The 14,350-nt window shown below is 44.3% G+C and overlaps 1 protein-coding gene across 10 annotated transcripts in view; it reads left to right on the top strand.

Annotated features, from left to right (window-relative positions):
• The window catches only part of LOC135085341 (oxysterol-binding protein-related protein 8-like), a 39,417-nt gene that overhangs the window by 24,198 nt on the left and 869 nt on the right, over positions 1–14,350 (top strand). For all 10 annotated transcript variants that reach the window (XM_063980126.1, XM_063980125.1, XM_063980127.1 and 7 more), the window contains 11 exons: positions 1,211–1,356; positions 3,480–3,658; positions 4,236–4,416; positions 5,474–5,570; positions 6,310–6,449; positions 8,187–8,243; positions 8,954–9,079; positions 9,774–9,914; positions 11,392–11,512; positions 12,352–12,394; positions 13,226–13,399. In XM_063980126.1, coding sequence (XP_063836196.1) covers positions 1,211–1,356; positions 3,480–3,658; positions 4,236–4,416; positions 5,474–5,570; positions 6,310–6,449; positions 8,187–8,243; positions 8,954–9,079; positions 9,774–9,914; positions 11,392–11,512; positions 12,352–12,394; positions 13,226–13,399 — 1,405 coding nt within the window. The remainder of the gene's footprint in view (positions 1–1,210; positions 1,357–3,479; positions 3,659–4,235; positions 4,417–5,473; positions 5,571–6,309; positions 6,450–8,186; positions 8,244–8,953; positions 9,080–9,773; positions 9,915–11,391; positions 11,513–12,351; positions 12,395–13,225; positions 13,400–14,350) is intronic.

Below are 14,350 nucleotides of genomic sequence, written 5' to 3'. Positions count from 1 at the left end.
TTGGCAAAAAAGTAACTATAGGTTAACTCAGAGCCTGAGGTATGGGAATTTGACATATTATGACGTATACATGTCACCGTAAAATTGTGAATTCTGTCAGATTATAATCTGACGTAGTTAAATTACAATCTAACCTAACCTAACCCACTATTAGTTTACAATCTAACGCGTTATATTATAAACTGACAGAGTTCACAATTTTACGTTGACATACATACAAATAACGCTGACGTTTGACGCGCCTCAGGCACCGACTGAGTTTAGCACTGGATCTATAATATTGCCTATGTATCGCTGTTGGTTTCTATAAATAATTTAAAAAAAGTCTTTGACAAGTCTATGATGCTCTTTTTTGGACTTCTTAGTATACAGGATGTTTTTTATAGTTATCAAACAAAAAGAGTGGATTCTACTACTTAAACACAACTACTTTTCCACAACCAATATAAAATTTAAAAAAAAATACATCTCGAAATGACTGATTTGTATGGAAAGGTATTTATTTTATGAATATTTTGTACTTCGGTGTCTTGAGAAAAGTTGTGCAGTAGAATCAATCCTTTTTGTTGGATCAAGTATAAAAATAACACATAGATTATATGGAATTAATATAGCTATGCAATTATTTTGGCTAAATGTGTTTAATGTAGTGTTGAATATAATTGGGATGGTCAGTTATAAAACAGACTGCGTAAATGGAAAAAATGTTAAGTTAATAAATGAACTGAGAAGTAATTTTGATATTCCCAGTGTCCTAACAATTTTATTGAGACAAATCTAACCGCTACACTCGGAAAATCTAACCCTCCTTCTGACGAAGTTGGTAAAAATATATGAAACTGGTATGAAACTGATCTGTATTTCCATCCAAAAGAGTAGCATTTAGAATAACTTTACTAAGCGTCAGACAGATAATAAAAAAAATTTTTTTTTTAATAATCAAATCTTTACAGTCTTATATTGAGTTGAAATGTCGCTGACGTCATGTTTGAGTAAAAAATATACTCAAAAGTGACGTCACGCGATATTTCAACTCGATGTAGCACTGTTATTATTTAATTTACAAAGGAAAATAAAAAATAATTGAAATGACTGACAAATAATTGAAATGTTGTTATCTAGCCTATTAAAAAAGAGGCCATTTTTCTGACCATCCCAAGTGTTCCGTACCAGCTAGCTGTCACTGTGCACCCCTCCCCTCTGCCCTCAGAGCTAGCGGGCGTGGCCTCAGACTCTGACAGCGAGGCGTCCAGAGGGATGAACGCTCCCCGGGAGGACACCGCCTCCAGGAAGCATGACGTCATCGCCCGGATAGAGAGCTGCTACGTGGAAGACCCAAACCGGGATACGGGAGCGGTGAGTAGAAAAAATGATTGGCATTAACAGGTCATTTAGTCTCCACTGCAGGATCACGACTTTCTCTAATGAGGGCTATCGTTTTTATACTTAACAGTTGGCACCTCTGGCGATTGACAGGACCTTACTCTACAGTGGCGCCATCTTGATGAGTGCAAATGCGATAGTCGTCCTACCACTTTAGCGCTCACCAGTTGGTGCCACTGTCTTCGCTACTAGCAAGTGACAGGACCTTACTCTACAGTGGCGCTAACGGTGAGCGCTAAAACGATAGCCCTTATTCAGCAGTAGCAAATGGAGTCTCACTCGAAAGCATGACGTCATCGCTTAGAGAGCTGCTATATGTCGAGGACCCGAACAGAGATACTTGAGCATCGAGTCATCACCATCAGGTTTCAGGCCCAATTTTCTTTTTTTATCCACATCGGAGAAGTTCTTTGCCTGCATCTCTCAACCGAAAGTCACACGGAATCCTCAACCATACAGGAGCTGGAGATCCCATCAAAATGGAGAAGAGAGATGTGTTTGAAAAACCGATCTTTTCCTCACATATCCTCACTTCTTCGACTTGAAAGTTGCAAATGGAGGAGCCTACACTCGGAAGTGTGACTACATCGCAGGGCCCTGCGGAACGGCAGCACTACTGGACACAATAGTCTCGCCAAAGGATTTCCACAGCGACTGACCCTGCACTGGACGTATCCAGGTGCTTCTCTAATTTACCAGAGGCAAATGGAGGATTTGTCCTACACTCCCCACGCTGGCCAGACGGGTTGGGGAGGCCTGATGCTCGCGTATTTGTCCCTTAGTCGCCTCTTACGACATCCAAAGGAAGAGTGAGGGTAAGACTGTTATAATAAAGTATAATTACTATGCCAGATGTCGCGGGTTCGATACTCGCTGAGTATAAACATTTGCGGGCATATCCATCCATACCAGTTTCATGGTATTCGGTACCCGTAATAAGTTTTGCTTAATTTGGAACTAAGAACGTAGTGTGAAATGTCCAAGGATATTTATTTATAAGTTTTTGTATTTATAGATAACTAGCTGACCCGGCGAACTTTGTTCCGCCTTAATGGCAATAAATAACGGGATAAAAAGTATCCTATGTCCTTCTCCTGGCTCTAAACTACCTCCCTGACAATTTTCAGCTAAATCGGTTCAGCCGTTCTTGAGTTATAAGCGAAGTAACTAACACGACTTTCTTTTATATATATAGATAACAAAAGAGTGCGTAATAATATAATACCGGAAAATATACGCGTTTACAATGCGTAGTAATCGCTCACACAATCGTTTGGCAGATCAGTGAAATCAATAACCGTAAACGTACAAATTGTGACGGTTGATTACCGACATTGACGAATTGTTTGACATTGAAAAATACTGTCTTACGATCGGAAAAAACATGTTTTCCCATGTTTTTTAACACCTAGATGGATAGTTGTAGTGAAACAAACATTCGTCTAAAATGGGGCAAAAATAATATTGATATGATGGGGGCTGCGTTTATTTAACCTGACTAGGTACGGACCGCAAATTTTGTTTTGTCATCCGCTTTGCACTGGAGCAGTAGAACCTTAACTTCGAACTCCTATGTTCTTCTGATTAATTTCGTTGCGGGTCCAATGACAGTTAAACTTTCCCTCGGGACAAACTTGACCTTCACTGGTTGGGTTATTGGCGGTCAAGCTGTAGATCCTGGCTACACAGGAGTTGAAGCGGTGGGAATGAGTATCGTAAAATGCATCCAATGGGGTAAATTCTTTAGTAGAAGAAGTGTCGAATTGATGACTATAATGTTTTTCTTATCCACAACGACGAAGCTCTTGGCCTGTATCTCACCTGATGGTAAGTGACGATCAGGCCGAAGGTGGAAGCGAGCTTCACTCGGAATCCTCAACCACGGAGGAACTGGCTATCTTACCTCTAACTGCCGGAACACAAGTTACAGACTTAGGTAAGATGGTGTTAGATAGCCAGGCAAACTCAGAACAAAACCGAACAGAAAAATCTGCCCCCACTGGGAATCAAACCCGGGACCTCTGCGTCTGAAGCAGGTGGTCTTACCACTTTACCACCGAGGCGGTTATGTAATGAATATTCTTCTCATCTTCCAGGCTGGGGAGTTGGTTGAAGAAGTGGCAGAAGAAAACAAGTCCCTCCTCTGGTTCCTGCTGAAGCAAGTCCGGCCTGGCATGGACCTCAGCAAAGTGGTCCTACCCACGTTCATACTGGAACCCCGCTCGTTCCTGGACAAACTGTCCGACAATTACTACCATGCGGATATATTGGCGCAGTGAGTATAGTAGTATTTATTTAGCTGAACCGAACCGTGATGTTTTAGTAACTCATCATCATCATCAACAGCACTTTACAGTCCACTGCTGGACTATGAGCCTCCTACACTATAGTAGAGGGTTTTGCCATAATCCCCATGCTTAGCAGGCGCGGGTTGGAGATCGCAGTATAAAAGATTGATGTTTTTTAGAGAGCGTAACTTTTACGGTGGCTTTTTCTGTATATTCAATAGACTGTAATTCTACTTACGTTATACCATAAAATCTGATTTTTATGTATAATATTTGGGCAATGTTAGAAGTTGTTTCCACATCAGGCAGACAGTTTTGACAGTTCCAACTCCTTGCCAGACAGTTTTTTTAGGATAGCTGCCAAAGCCACGATGACCCAAACTTCATGATTCACCAACATTCTATCCTATATTGGGAGCATACGCTGACAAACTTTCAGCTTTTATAAAATGACGTAGGTCTGGCGTTCACCAGCTCTTAGTCTAGTACCTACTTCTGCAAGAAAATAAAAACATGAAAATGATGTTGTCCTATCTCTAAAATTTTCTCTTTCTCTTCTTCCAGAGCGCAAAACCAAGAAGACCCGTACACAAGGTTCAAGTCAGTTCTCCGGTGGTACCTGTCAGGCTTGTACCGCAAGCCCAAGGGGCTCAAGAAGCCTTACAACCCCGTGCTGGGGGAGACTTTCCGCTGCTGCTGGCGCCACCGCGACGCGGACAGCCGGACATACTACGTGGCGGAGCAGGTGCGCACTAGCCCGGACACTCCGGACACTAGCCCGGACACTAGGTGCGGGATACTAGGCGCCACCGCGACGCGGACAGCCGGACCTACTACGAGGCGGAGCAGGTGACTAGCCCGGACACTCCGGACACTAGCCCGGACACTCCGGACACTAGCCCGGACACTAGGTGCGGGATACTAGGCGCCACCGCGACGCGGACAGCCGGACCTACTACGTGGCGGAGCAGGTGCGTACTAGCCCGGACACTCCGGACACTAGCCCGGACACTTCGGACACTAGGTGCGGGATACTAGGCGCCACCGCGACGCGGACAGCCGGACCTACTACGTGGCGGAGCAGGTGACTAGCCCTGACACTCCGGACACTAGCCCGGACACTAGGTGCGGGACACTAGGCGCCACCGCGACGCGGACAGCCGGACCTACTACGTGGCGGAGCAGATGCGCACTAGCCCGGACACTCCGGACACTAGCCTGGACTCTCCGGACACTAGCCCGGAAACTCGCGCCGGACACTAGCTCCGGACACTCGCGCCGGACGCTAGCTCCGGACACTCGCGCCGGACGCTAGCTCCGGACAATAGGTGCGGGATACTAGGCGCCACCGCGTCCCGGGTTTCCCACTGAAAATCAATTTCGGAACATCCTGTCCAAGACAAGGTGTCCCGATTTAAACTGAGCGGGCGCCCTTTTATCACGCTTTGTTATTGTTTTCTGTGTGTGTATGTTACAGTCAAAACTCAAACGGTCAAAACCACTTTGACTGCAAAAACAGTCAAAAGTGGCAGTGATGCTCTTGGTCAATATCACTTTTGACTGATTTTTCCAGTCAAAAGTGCTTTTTTTTTACGGATAAACCATATGCTAGATCAGTGGTTCTTAACCTTTAAGTCACGAGGGACCATTTTACCAAATTTCTGTCTTGTCAAGGACCACATATTTTATTACGATGTCTTCGAGGACCACTTGGAATGCCTCCAGGGACCACCAGTGGTCCGCGGACCACTGGTTAAGAACCACTGTGCTAGATCCATTGTAACACAGCTGTTTGTTCACAGGTGTCCCACCACCCGCCGGTATCTGCTTTCTACGTGTCCAACCGCAAGGAGGGATACGTCATAGAGGGCAGTCTGCTGGCTAGATCCAAGTTTTACGGTGAGCACTGTCCCAAAACTTGCTACCAATAGGTAATTTTTCGTTAAGAATACCAGAGCTGTTCATCTCCGCGAGTTTGCATCGAAAACAAAGCACGCGCGACTACCCCTCCTGCGGTACCTAATCGACAGGACAATCACGAGCGAGAATTGACGCACGCACGTGTATTCTTCACCCATTTGCATTGTAAATAAACTATATTTAAAAACGGTGGTGTAATTAATACTGTGAAGTATTTTTTAGCCTGAATAATAATTAATAGAAACACAAAATATAATTCATGCTTATTCATGTTTTTCCTCCACCATTTTCTGCAGTTTGGCACCTCACGTCACACATTTTACCGAAGTCAGCCCTATGGCTTCGGCGCAGTACCGATCACTGACGTTTGTCAACAAAATGGTGCTCGACTCTTGATACAAGCTAAATTACACCATATTGTTAACGACACTGAGCATACATTTTTTTAAATACCTTCGCGAAGAAAATCTTCTGTACGTAGTACTTATTATTATTATTCTGTGATAATACTTTTTTGTCTTATACTATTGTTGCAGGCATTTAACAAGAGCGTGGTAACTATTGTTCGAATACACTTGAACGTGTAATGTAATTCTTTATTTCTTTTTTATAATGTGTTGTTTGTGTTCTGTATTCAAATATTACATCAGTACGTATTCGCCTCAACTTTCGTTGAGTGACCTATAATACTATATCTAACCTATCAATGGTTCCACAGGTAACTCAACGTCAGCCATCTTGGAAGGCTGCGCACGAGTGCACCTGTTATCTTGGGGGGAGACTTACGTCACCACCGCGCCCTACGCGCACTGCAAGGGCATCGTCATCGGCACACTCAGCATGGAGCTGGGAGGCAAGGTAACTACCACACAATGACATACTAAAGCCCGGTCTGTGAGCACGTAGAATTTTGTTCAATGACCCCAAGCTACCCATGCTTATCGCTCGCGCGTAATTATATTGCTGTATCGCGACTGTGCGACGGGCGCCCGCAGTGAGTGTGCGAGCGCGACAGCAACATAATTACGCGCGAGCGATAAGAATGGGTAGCTTGGGGTCATTGGACAAAATTCTACGTGCTCACAGACCAGACTCTATGCGCACTGCAAGACATCGTCATCGGCACGCTTAGCATGGAGCTGGGAGGCAAGGTAAACTCATCATCATCATCATCATTATCCTTATCATTTCAGCTACAAGTATGAGCGTATCCAGCTTCTGACCTAGGGCGGGGCAAGTCATACGGGACTATTCCCAACTCTCGTTCCCACCACTGCAACTCCTGTGTAGCCAGGATCTACAGCTTGACCGCCAATAACCCAACCAATGAAGTTCAAGTTTGTCCCGGGGGAAAGTTAAACTGTCATTGGACCCGCAACGAAATTAATCGGAAGAACATAGGAGTTCTAAATTTGGGGCAAGTCCTACCCGGCTTCTAGCCTGGGGGGAGGGCAACTTCTGACCTAGGGCGGGGCAAGTCCTACCCGGCTTCTGGCCTAGGGCGGGGCAAGTCATACCCGGCTTCTAGCCTGGGGGAAGGGCAACTTCTGGCCTAGGGCGGGGCAAGTCATACCCGGCTTCTAGCGTGGGGGGTGGGCAACTTCTGACCTAGGGCGGGGCAAGTCATATCCAGCTTCTAGCCTGGGGGGGGGGGGGCAACTTCTGACCTAGGGCGGGGCAAGTCATACCCGGCTTCTAGCCTGGGGGAGGGCAACTTCTGGCCTAGGGCGGGGCAAGTCATACCCGGCTTCTAGCGTGGGGGGTGGGCAACTTCTGACCTAGGGCGGGGCAAGTCATATCCAGCTTCTAGCCTGGGGGGGGGGGGGGGGGGGCAACTTCTGACCTAGGGCGGGGCAAGTCATACCCAGCTTCTAGCCTGGGGGAGGGCAATTTCTGACCAAGGGCGGGGCAAGTCCTACCCGGCTTCTAGCCTGGGGGGAGGGCAACTTCTGACCTAGGGCGGGGCAAGTCCTACCCGGCTTCAGGCCTAGGGCAGGGCAAGTCATACCCGGCTTCTAGCCTGGGATTGGGCAACTTCTGACCTAGGGCGGATACGCGGCTTCTAGCCTGGGGGGAGGGCAACTTCTGACCTAGGGCGGGGCAAGTCATACCCGGCTTCAGGCCTAGGGCGGGGCAAGTCATACCCGGCTTCTAGCCTGGGATTGGGCAACTTCTGACCTAGGGCGGGGCAAGTCCTACCCGGCTACTGACCTAGGGCGGGGCAACTCATGCCCGGCTTCTGGACTAGGGCGGGACAAGTCGTACCAAGTTCTGGCCTAGGGCGGGGCAAGTCATTAAGTCAGGTTTTGCCGATTGGTAGCGGCATGCATCCAGCGCCTTCCTGCTACCTTTAGAGTTCGTCGGTCCTACTTGTGGATGGACATCATACGCTACTCTTTCCGGTACGTGGCCTCCACTCCAGAACCTTGCTGCCCCATCGGCCGTCAGTTCTGCGTACTATGTGCCCTGCCCATTGCCACTTCAGCTTGCTAATCCGTCGGGCTATGTCAGCGACTGTAGTTCGTTTCACTTTTTGTAATAATGCTGAATAATTCTAACCTAACCTTGTTGTTAATAAATTTATTTTGATTACAGGTACACGTGGTGTGTGCAGATACAGGTTACCACGCGGACGTTGAATTCAAATTGCGGGTAAGTTGAAACATTTAAATGGCTAGGGCAGTGTTTTTCAACCTGTGGGTCGCGAGAGGTCGTAAAAACTACCTCAGTAAAAAAAACATTAGTTAAAAAGACAAAATCCGAAATCGATTTATGCAAATGCATTAAATTGTTGTATGGATTGAAGTATTCGGTCCCTACAAACATCGTTTTAACATTATAAAACGCAAGAAAAAAAAAAGCGAACAGTCGGGGGGTTTGCCAAATATTTTTTCACACTAGGGGAGTCGTGTCATGAAAAAGGTTGAAAAACACTGGGCTAGGGATTTTAAAGTTTGTATTCGACCTAATTTTGACTGGGTCAAAATAGCTCAGATGGAATAACAGTCGCCCGGGAAGCGAAAGGTCGTACGTTCGATTCCCGCCTCAGGCAGTTCAATTTTTCAAGTTATTTATAACTAGCTTTCCGCCCGCGGCTTCGCCCGCGAGGAATTTTGTCTGTCACAGAAAAACTTTCCTGTCCCTGTTTCAAAAACCGGGATAAAAACTATCCTATGTCCTTTCCCGGGACTCAAACTATATCTATACCAAATTTCATCAAAGTCGGTTCAGTGGTTTAGGCGTGAAAGCAAGACAGACAGACAGATAGAGTTACTTTCGCATTTTTATAAATGCGAAATTAGCTAATATTATTATTAGTATGGACTTTGATTGTATTCTAACACCAATATTTCAATCCACAGTCGTTCCTAGGCGGCTCAGATCAGACCAACGCCATATCTGGCCGCATAAAGAAGGGGAAAGACACCATAGCCACTATAGAAGGCTATTGGGACGGCAAGATCGACATCAAAGACAAGAGGACTGGGGTGAGTTATTACAGCAAAACATAGAAAATTAAAAAATAATTTTGGTTCTATACGAGAGCATAAGGTTTTGTGTGTGGCCTCAACTTTCGTTGAACGATTTATACGAGGGCATCAATAGAGTTCAAATTGCACTGATGAAAGCATTAGCTATATTTTTTTTACAATTATTGTATTGTAATTATTTACGAGGCTAGTTGTCATGAATTTGTACTCTATTGGTGTCGTCTTACCTACAGAACCTTTATGCCCTCGTATAGGTCATTCAACAAAGGTTGAGGCACACACAGCCACACTCACACTAATGTAATATTTGAATAGATCAAAAAATTATAAAAATGAATTTCGAACCTTATTATCAAGCAGCAAGGGTTATGTATTGATTGGGTAGTTGACAAAAGCAGTAGGGTAGTTGACACTGCCATGATTATAACACCTACAAAGTTCATAAAATAGGGCAAGTGACACACTTTATCTATCAAAACGGTAAGAGCTATGGGAAAGGCTGTGATGTCACTTTTCATCAACTCATTTCACTATTTATTGATTTCAAAACTACTTAATTTTTTTAAATGAAATATTGTCCTTGGCCATTTTACACCGTCTCTAGTCCCAAACAAAGCAGAGCTTTTACTATGGGTACTCGATAACGGATAAATCCTATAATGTTTTGTTTACGAGTATATTATTTCTACAGGAAGAAAGCAACCTACTAGACGTGGCCTTGCTAAAGGAGCAGCGAATGACGCGGTACCTCATGAAGCTCGACAGCCAGCAAGAATATGAGTCGCAGCGGCTCTGGGTCAAAGTGTCAGAGGCTATTGCCAATGACGACCAGGTCAGTTCATTCATTCATTCACTTCTTCTTGTCGTGTCGACAACAAACTTACAGTGTCAGCCTAAAACTCCACTACAAGAGTGGCGTTGTCAGTAGCTTTCATTGAATCTTCCTGCGTGTAGTTGTTTCATTCACTCATTCACTTGATGTAAGACGTCAAATCATTCGTACGTCAGCTTATTCGAAGCCATCGTTAAAGACGACTATGTCAGTTCATTCATTCACTTTTAGGTCAGTTCATTCATTCATTCACTCATTCACTTGATATCAGACGTCAAACCATTCGTTCGTAGCTTATTTTAATTTTAGGCCAGACCAAGTACTAAAGATGGCCAGGTCATTCCATTCATACTTCAGTTGACATAAGACGTCAAATCATTCGTTCGTCAACTTATCCAATTTTGGGCCAGACCAAGTACTAAAGATGGTCAGGTCAGTCCATTCATTCATTCAGTTGTAAGTCGATTAGCTCGTTAAGTTGCTCTGCTGAAGAAACAGCGAATGACGCGGTACCTCATGAAGCTCGACAGCCAGCAAGAATATGAGTCGCAGCGGCTCTGGGTCAAAGTGTCAGAAGCTATTGCCAATGATGACCAGGTCAGTTCATTCATTCATTCACTTCTTCTTGTCGTGTCTACTAAAAGCCTACACAGTGTCAGCCCAAATCTCCTCTACAAGAGTGGCGTTGTCAGTAGCCTTATAATCTTCCTACGTTCAGTTGTTTCATTCACTCATTCACTTGATATAAGACGTCAAATCATTCGACGTACGAGCTTATCCGAAGCCATCTAACGAAGACTAGGTCAGTACATTCATTCATTTACTCATTCACTTGAATTATGACGTCAAATCATTCGTTCGTCAACTTATCCAATTTTAGGCCAGACCAAGTACTAAAGATAGCCAGGTCAGACCATTCATTAATTCACTTGATGTATGACGTCAAATGATTCGTTCGTCAGCTTATTCGAAGCCATCGTTAACGACGACTATGTCGGTTCATTCATTCACTTTTAGGCTAGTTCATTCGTTCGTTCAGCCACTTTTTAAGTCAAACCATTCATTCGTCCTTTTATCCAATCTAATGCATCATTCGTTCATTTATTCAGCTGTATTCGTTAGTATTCAGTTCATTCATCCATTCGTTCGTCTTTTAGGACAGTTTATTAGTTTTATTATCATGTCATCTTGTCCGTTGCGCGGCATTCTTTTAAAGCAGTTAAGATTTAGATTGTTTTTAAATTTATTTTATTTATTTATTTATTTACACTTTTGCACATACAACTGTACAGTGGCGGACTTAATGCCAGGTGTAAATAAATGTACCTGTTGTTCTACGATATCATTGAAAAGTGTTTATTTTGAGTTCCCAGGTAGCTCTTTTTGAAAGCTTATGCATTTTTTTACATGATGACTCATTCGTTCATTCTCAACTCACTCGTTCATTAACTCACTCACTCATTCGTTCTTTCCACAGATCGCAGCGACAGAACAGAAGACGATCATAGAGGAAGCGCAAAGAGCGCGCGCCAGGAATTTGGTGACGCCATGGGTGCCAAGATTCTTCCATAAGGAGTTGCATGTACAGCCACCCGACGGTAAATACCATCTAAATATACAATAACTCAAAGGTAACTGACTGACTGACATAGTGATCTATCAACGCACAGCCCAAACCACTGGACGGATCGGGCTGAAATTCGGCATGCAGGTAGATGTTATGACGTAGGCATCCGCTAAGAAAGGATTTTACGAAACTCCACCCCTAAGGGGGTAAAACGGGATCCACGCGTACGAAGTCGCGGGCGGCCGCTAGTCCTACTATATTTTCCTACTATAGGTCATTCAACGAGAGTTGAGGCCATAAATAAACACGCAAAGGTGCGGATTCGTGAGGCCTATGTATTTGACACCACCAATCAATTGATGTACTTTTTAAAACTGTCAAAACGAGACTCCCATAGATTTTGTATGGCAATACTAGCCTGTGACGTCACTATTGAGTTGACACCAAACTACTTTTATCAATTACAATGCAACGAAAAATCCTAATTTACAATTAATTTGATATAAATTAAGTTTTTAACACCAGAATGAAGTGACTTTTAAAAAAAGTCGTGATTTCGAATTATTGGGGAATAGTGTCAAATATTCTATTGATTAGTGGTGTCAAAAAGTCTATAGTCTGGTCGCTGAGCACGTAGAATTTTGTCCAATGACCCCAAGCTACCCATCCTTATCGCTCGCGCGTAATTATATTGCTGTCGCGACTGTGCGACGGGCGCCCGCCCGCAGTGAGTGTGCGAGCGGGTCATTGGACAAAATTCTACGTGCTCGGAGACCGGGCTTTAGTCTGTCGACGAGCGACGTATACCTTTGAGTGATTTTTTAAGTTTGTCAAAGGCTTTATTTTAATTGTTGCACTGATATTTTGCAGGTATCATTGACCAGGGGTGGAGATACAATCACGTGAACACTAGGTAATTATCTATACTAATATTATAAACGGGACTATTCCCACCTCTCGTTCCCACCGCTGCAACTCCTGTGTAGCCAGGATCTACAGCTTGACCGCCAATAACCCAACCAGTGAAGGTCAAGTGGGAAAGTTAAACTGTCATTGGACCCGCAACGAAATTAGTCAGAAGAACATAGGAGTTTGAATTTAAGGTTCGACTACCCTCCATTGCAAAGCGCATGATATTCAAACTTGCATGCTTCTTGATGTAGTAAAACATGTGCACTTATTTTTTAGGGCTTAGTCATCAAAATGACAACTTCTTAAAATGACAACCGGGACGCAAAATGTCCACAAATAATCGAAATATCCGAAATAGACAATATTATTATGAGAAGTTGTCTTTTAGCGAAGTTGACATTTTAAGAAGTTGTAATTTCGAGAAGTGGACATTTTGCATCCCGGTTGTCATTTTGAGAAGTTGTCATTTTGATGACTAAGCCTTTTTTAGCTGTAACAACTGTATACCATGTTTTATGCAAATAAACAATTATTCTATTCAATTCTACAATAAACATGTTGACACCACCAATCAATTGACGTACTTTTTAAAACTGTCAAAACGAAACTCCCATAGATTTTGTATGGCACTACAAGCAAGTGACGTCACTATTTTATCAACTCGATTAAACTACTTTTTTTAAATTACAATGCGAACAAAAATCGTAATTTACAGGTAATTTAAAATTAATTAAGTTTTTAAGACCAGATTGAAGGGTCTTTTTAAAAAAGTTGTGGTTTCGAATTATTGGAGTATGGTGTCAAACTGTCTATATTAATACATTTCTTCCAGCCCATGGCAATCAGACGAGGTGATAGAGTACGAGGACGAGTTCGTGATCGGCTCCCTGCGGGGCCCCGGGCACGGCAGGGCCCCCGTGTCGGCGGGGCCCCGAGAAATATCCCGCCGGGCTTCCGATTCCGATAGCCGGGACGAACTAGCCAAGCGGTCCAGCAAAAGTACCACGTGAGTTGAGTTTTCATAAGGGTATTGAGATTTCGTAGGAGATCTACGGGGTTAAGTGGTGCATTGGCTCTGGCGTCGCTTCGCACGCGTGAGGACCCAAGATCAAATCACACCAATAAATTACAAAAAATGGAAAATTGTTATCATAATAATTAATTTCTTTGGTCTAACAAAACTTACCAAAAAATGAAAATAAAATAGAGAGAGCAAAATGAGACAGTATGGAAAAAGGAAATACCTGCTTCGCCTAGGGTTGCCAGGTCCAAAATCACAAAAGCCGGACTTTGTGCTTCATTTGGCCGGACATTTTACCCTAAAAGCCGGACATGTGACGGGGTAGGGGGGGTGCAATTAGTGCCGGTGCCGGACAGGCCGGACAAGTCCCTAAAAAGCCAAACATGTCCGGCTAAAGCCGGACGCCTGGCAACCCTAGCTTCGCTTGTGAGTAATATTTAAGGTTTCTCATAGGTCGTTCGAATAACAACGAATCTCCTGCAAATCTAGCCCAGTGGTGAGGAATCTAAGCCAGAAAAGATATACTATAGTTTGGTCCGTGAGCACGTAGAATTTCGTCCAATGACCCCAAGCTACCCATCCTTATCGCTCGCGCGTAATTATATTGCTGTCGCGACTGTGCGACGGGCGCCCGCAGCGAGTGTGCGAAGCGCGACAGCAACATAATTACGCGCGAGCGATAAGGATGGGTAGCTTGGGGTCATTGGATGAAATTCTATCTGCTTGGCGACCGGACTTTAGAATGTGTATTAGTTTTTCGTCAGTGATTCTAATGAGCTACCTCCCCGTGCTCGCCCCGTCTGTACCAGAGCGGCGACGTGACGTCACGGCCGTCAGGTGCGCAGTTAATTCAACCGCGTTGTATGTCTCATATTTGGGGAATGTACTATGATGTATCAAGAAGATTCCTATTTTAAAAGGATGTCAATTATTAGG

Source organism: Ostrinia nubilalis, chromosome 28, assembly GCF_963855985.1.
Source record: "Ostrinia nubilalis chromosome 28, ilOstNubi1.1, whole genome shotgun sequence".
Classification (NCBI taxonomy): Eukaryota; Metazoa; Arthropoda; class Insecta; order Lepidoptera; family Crambidae; genus Ostrinia; species Ostrinia nubilalis.
This window is presented reverse-complemented; position numbering and strand designations above follow the sequence as displayed.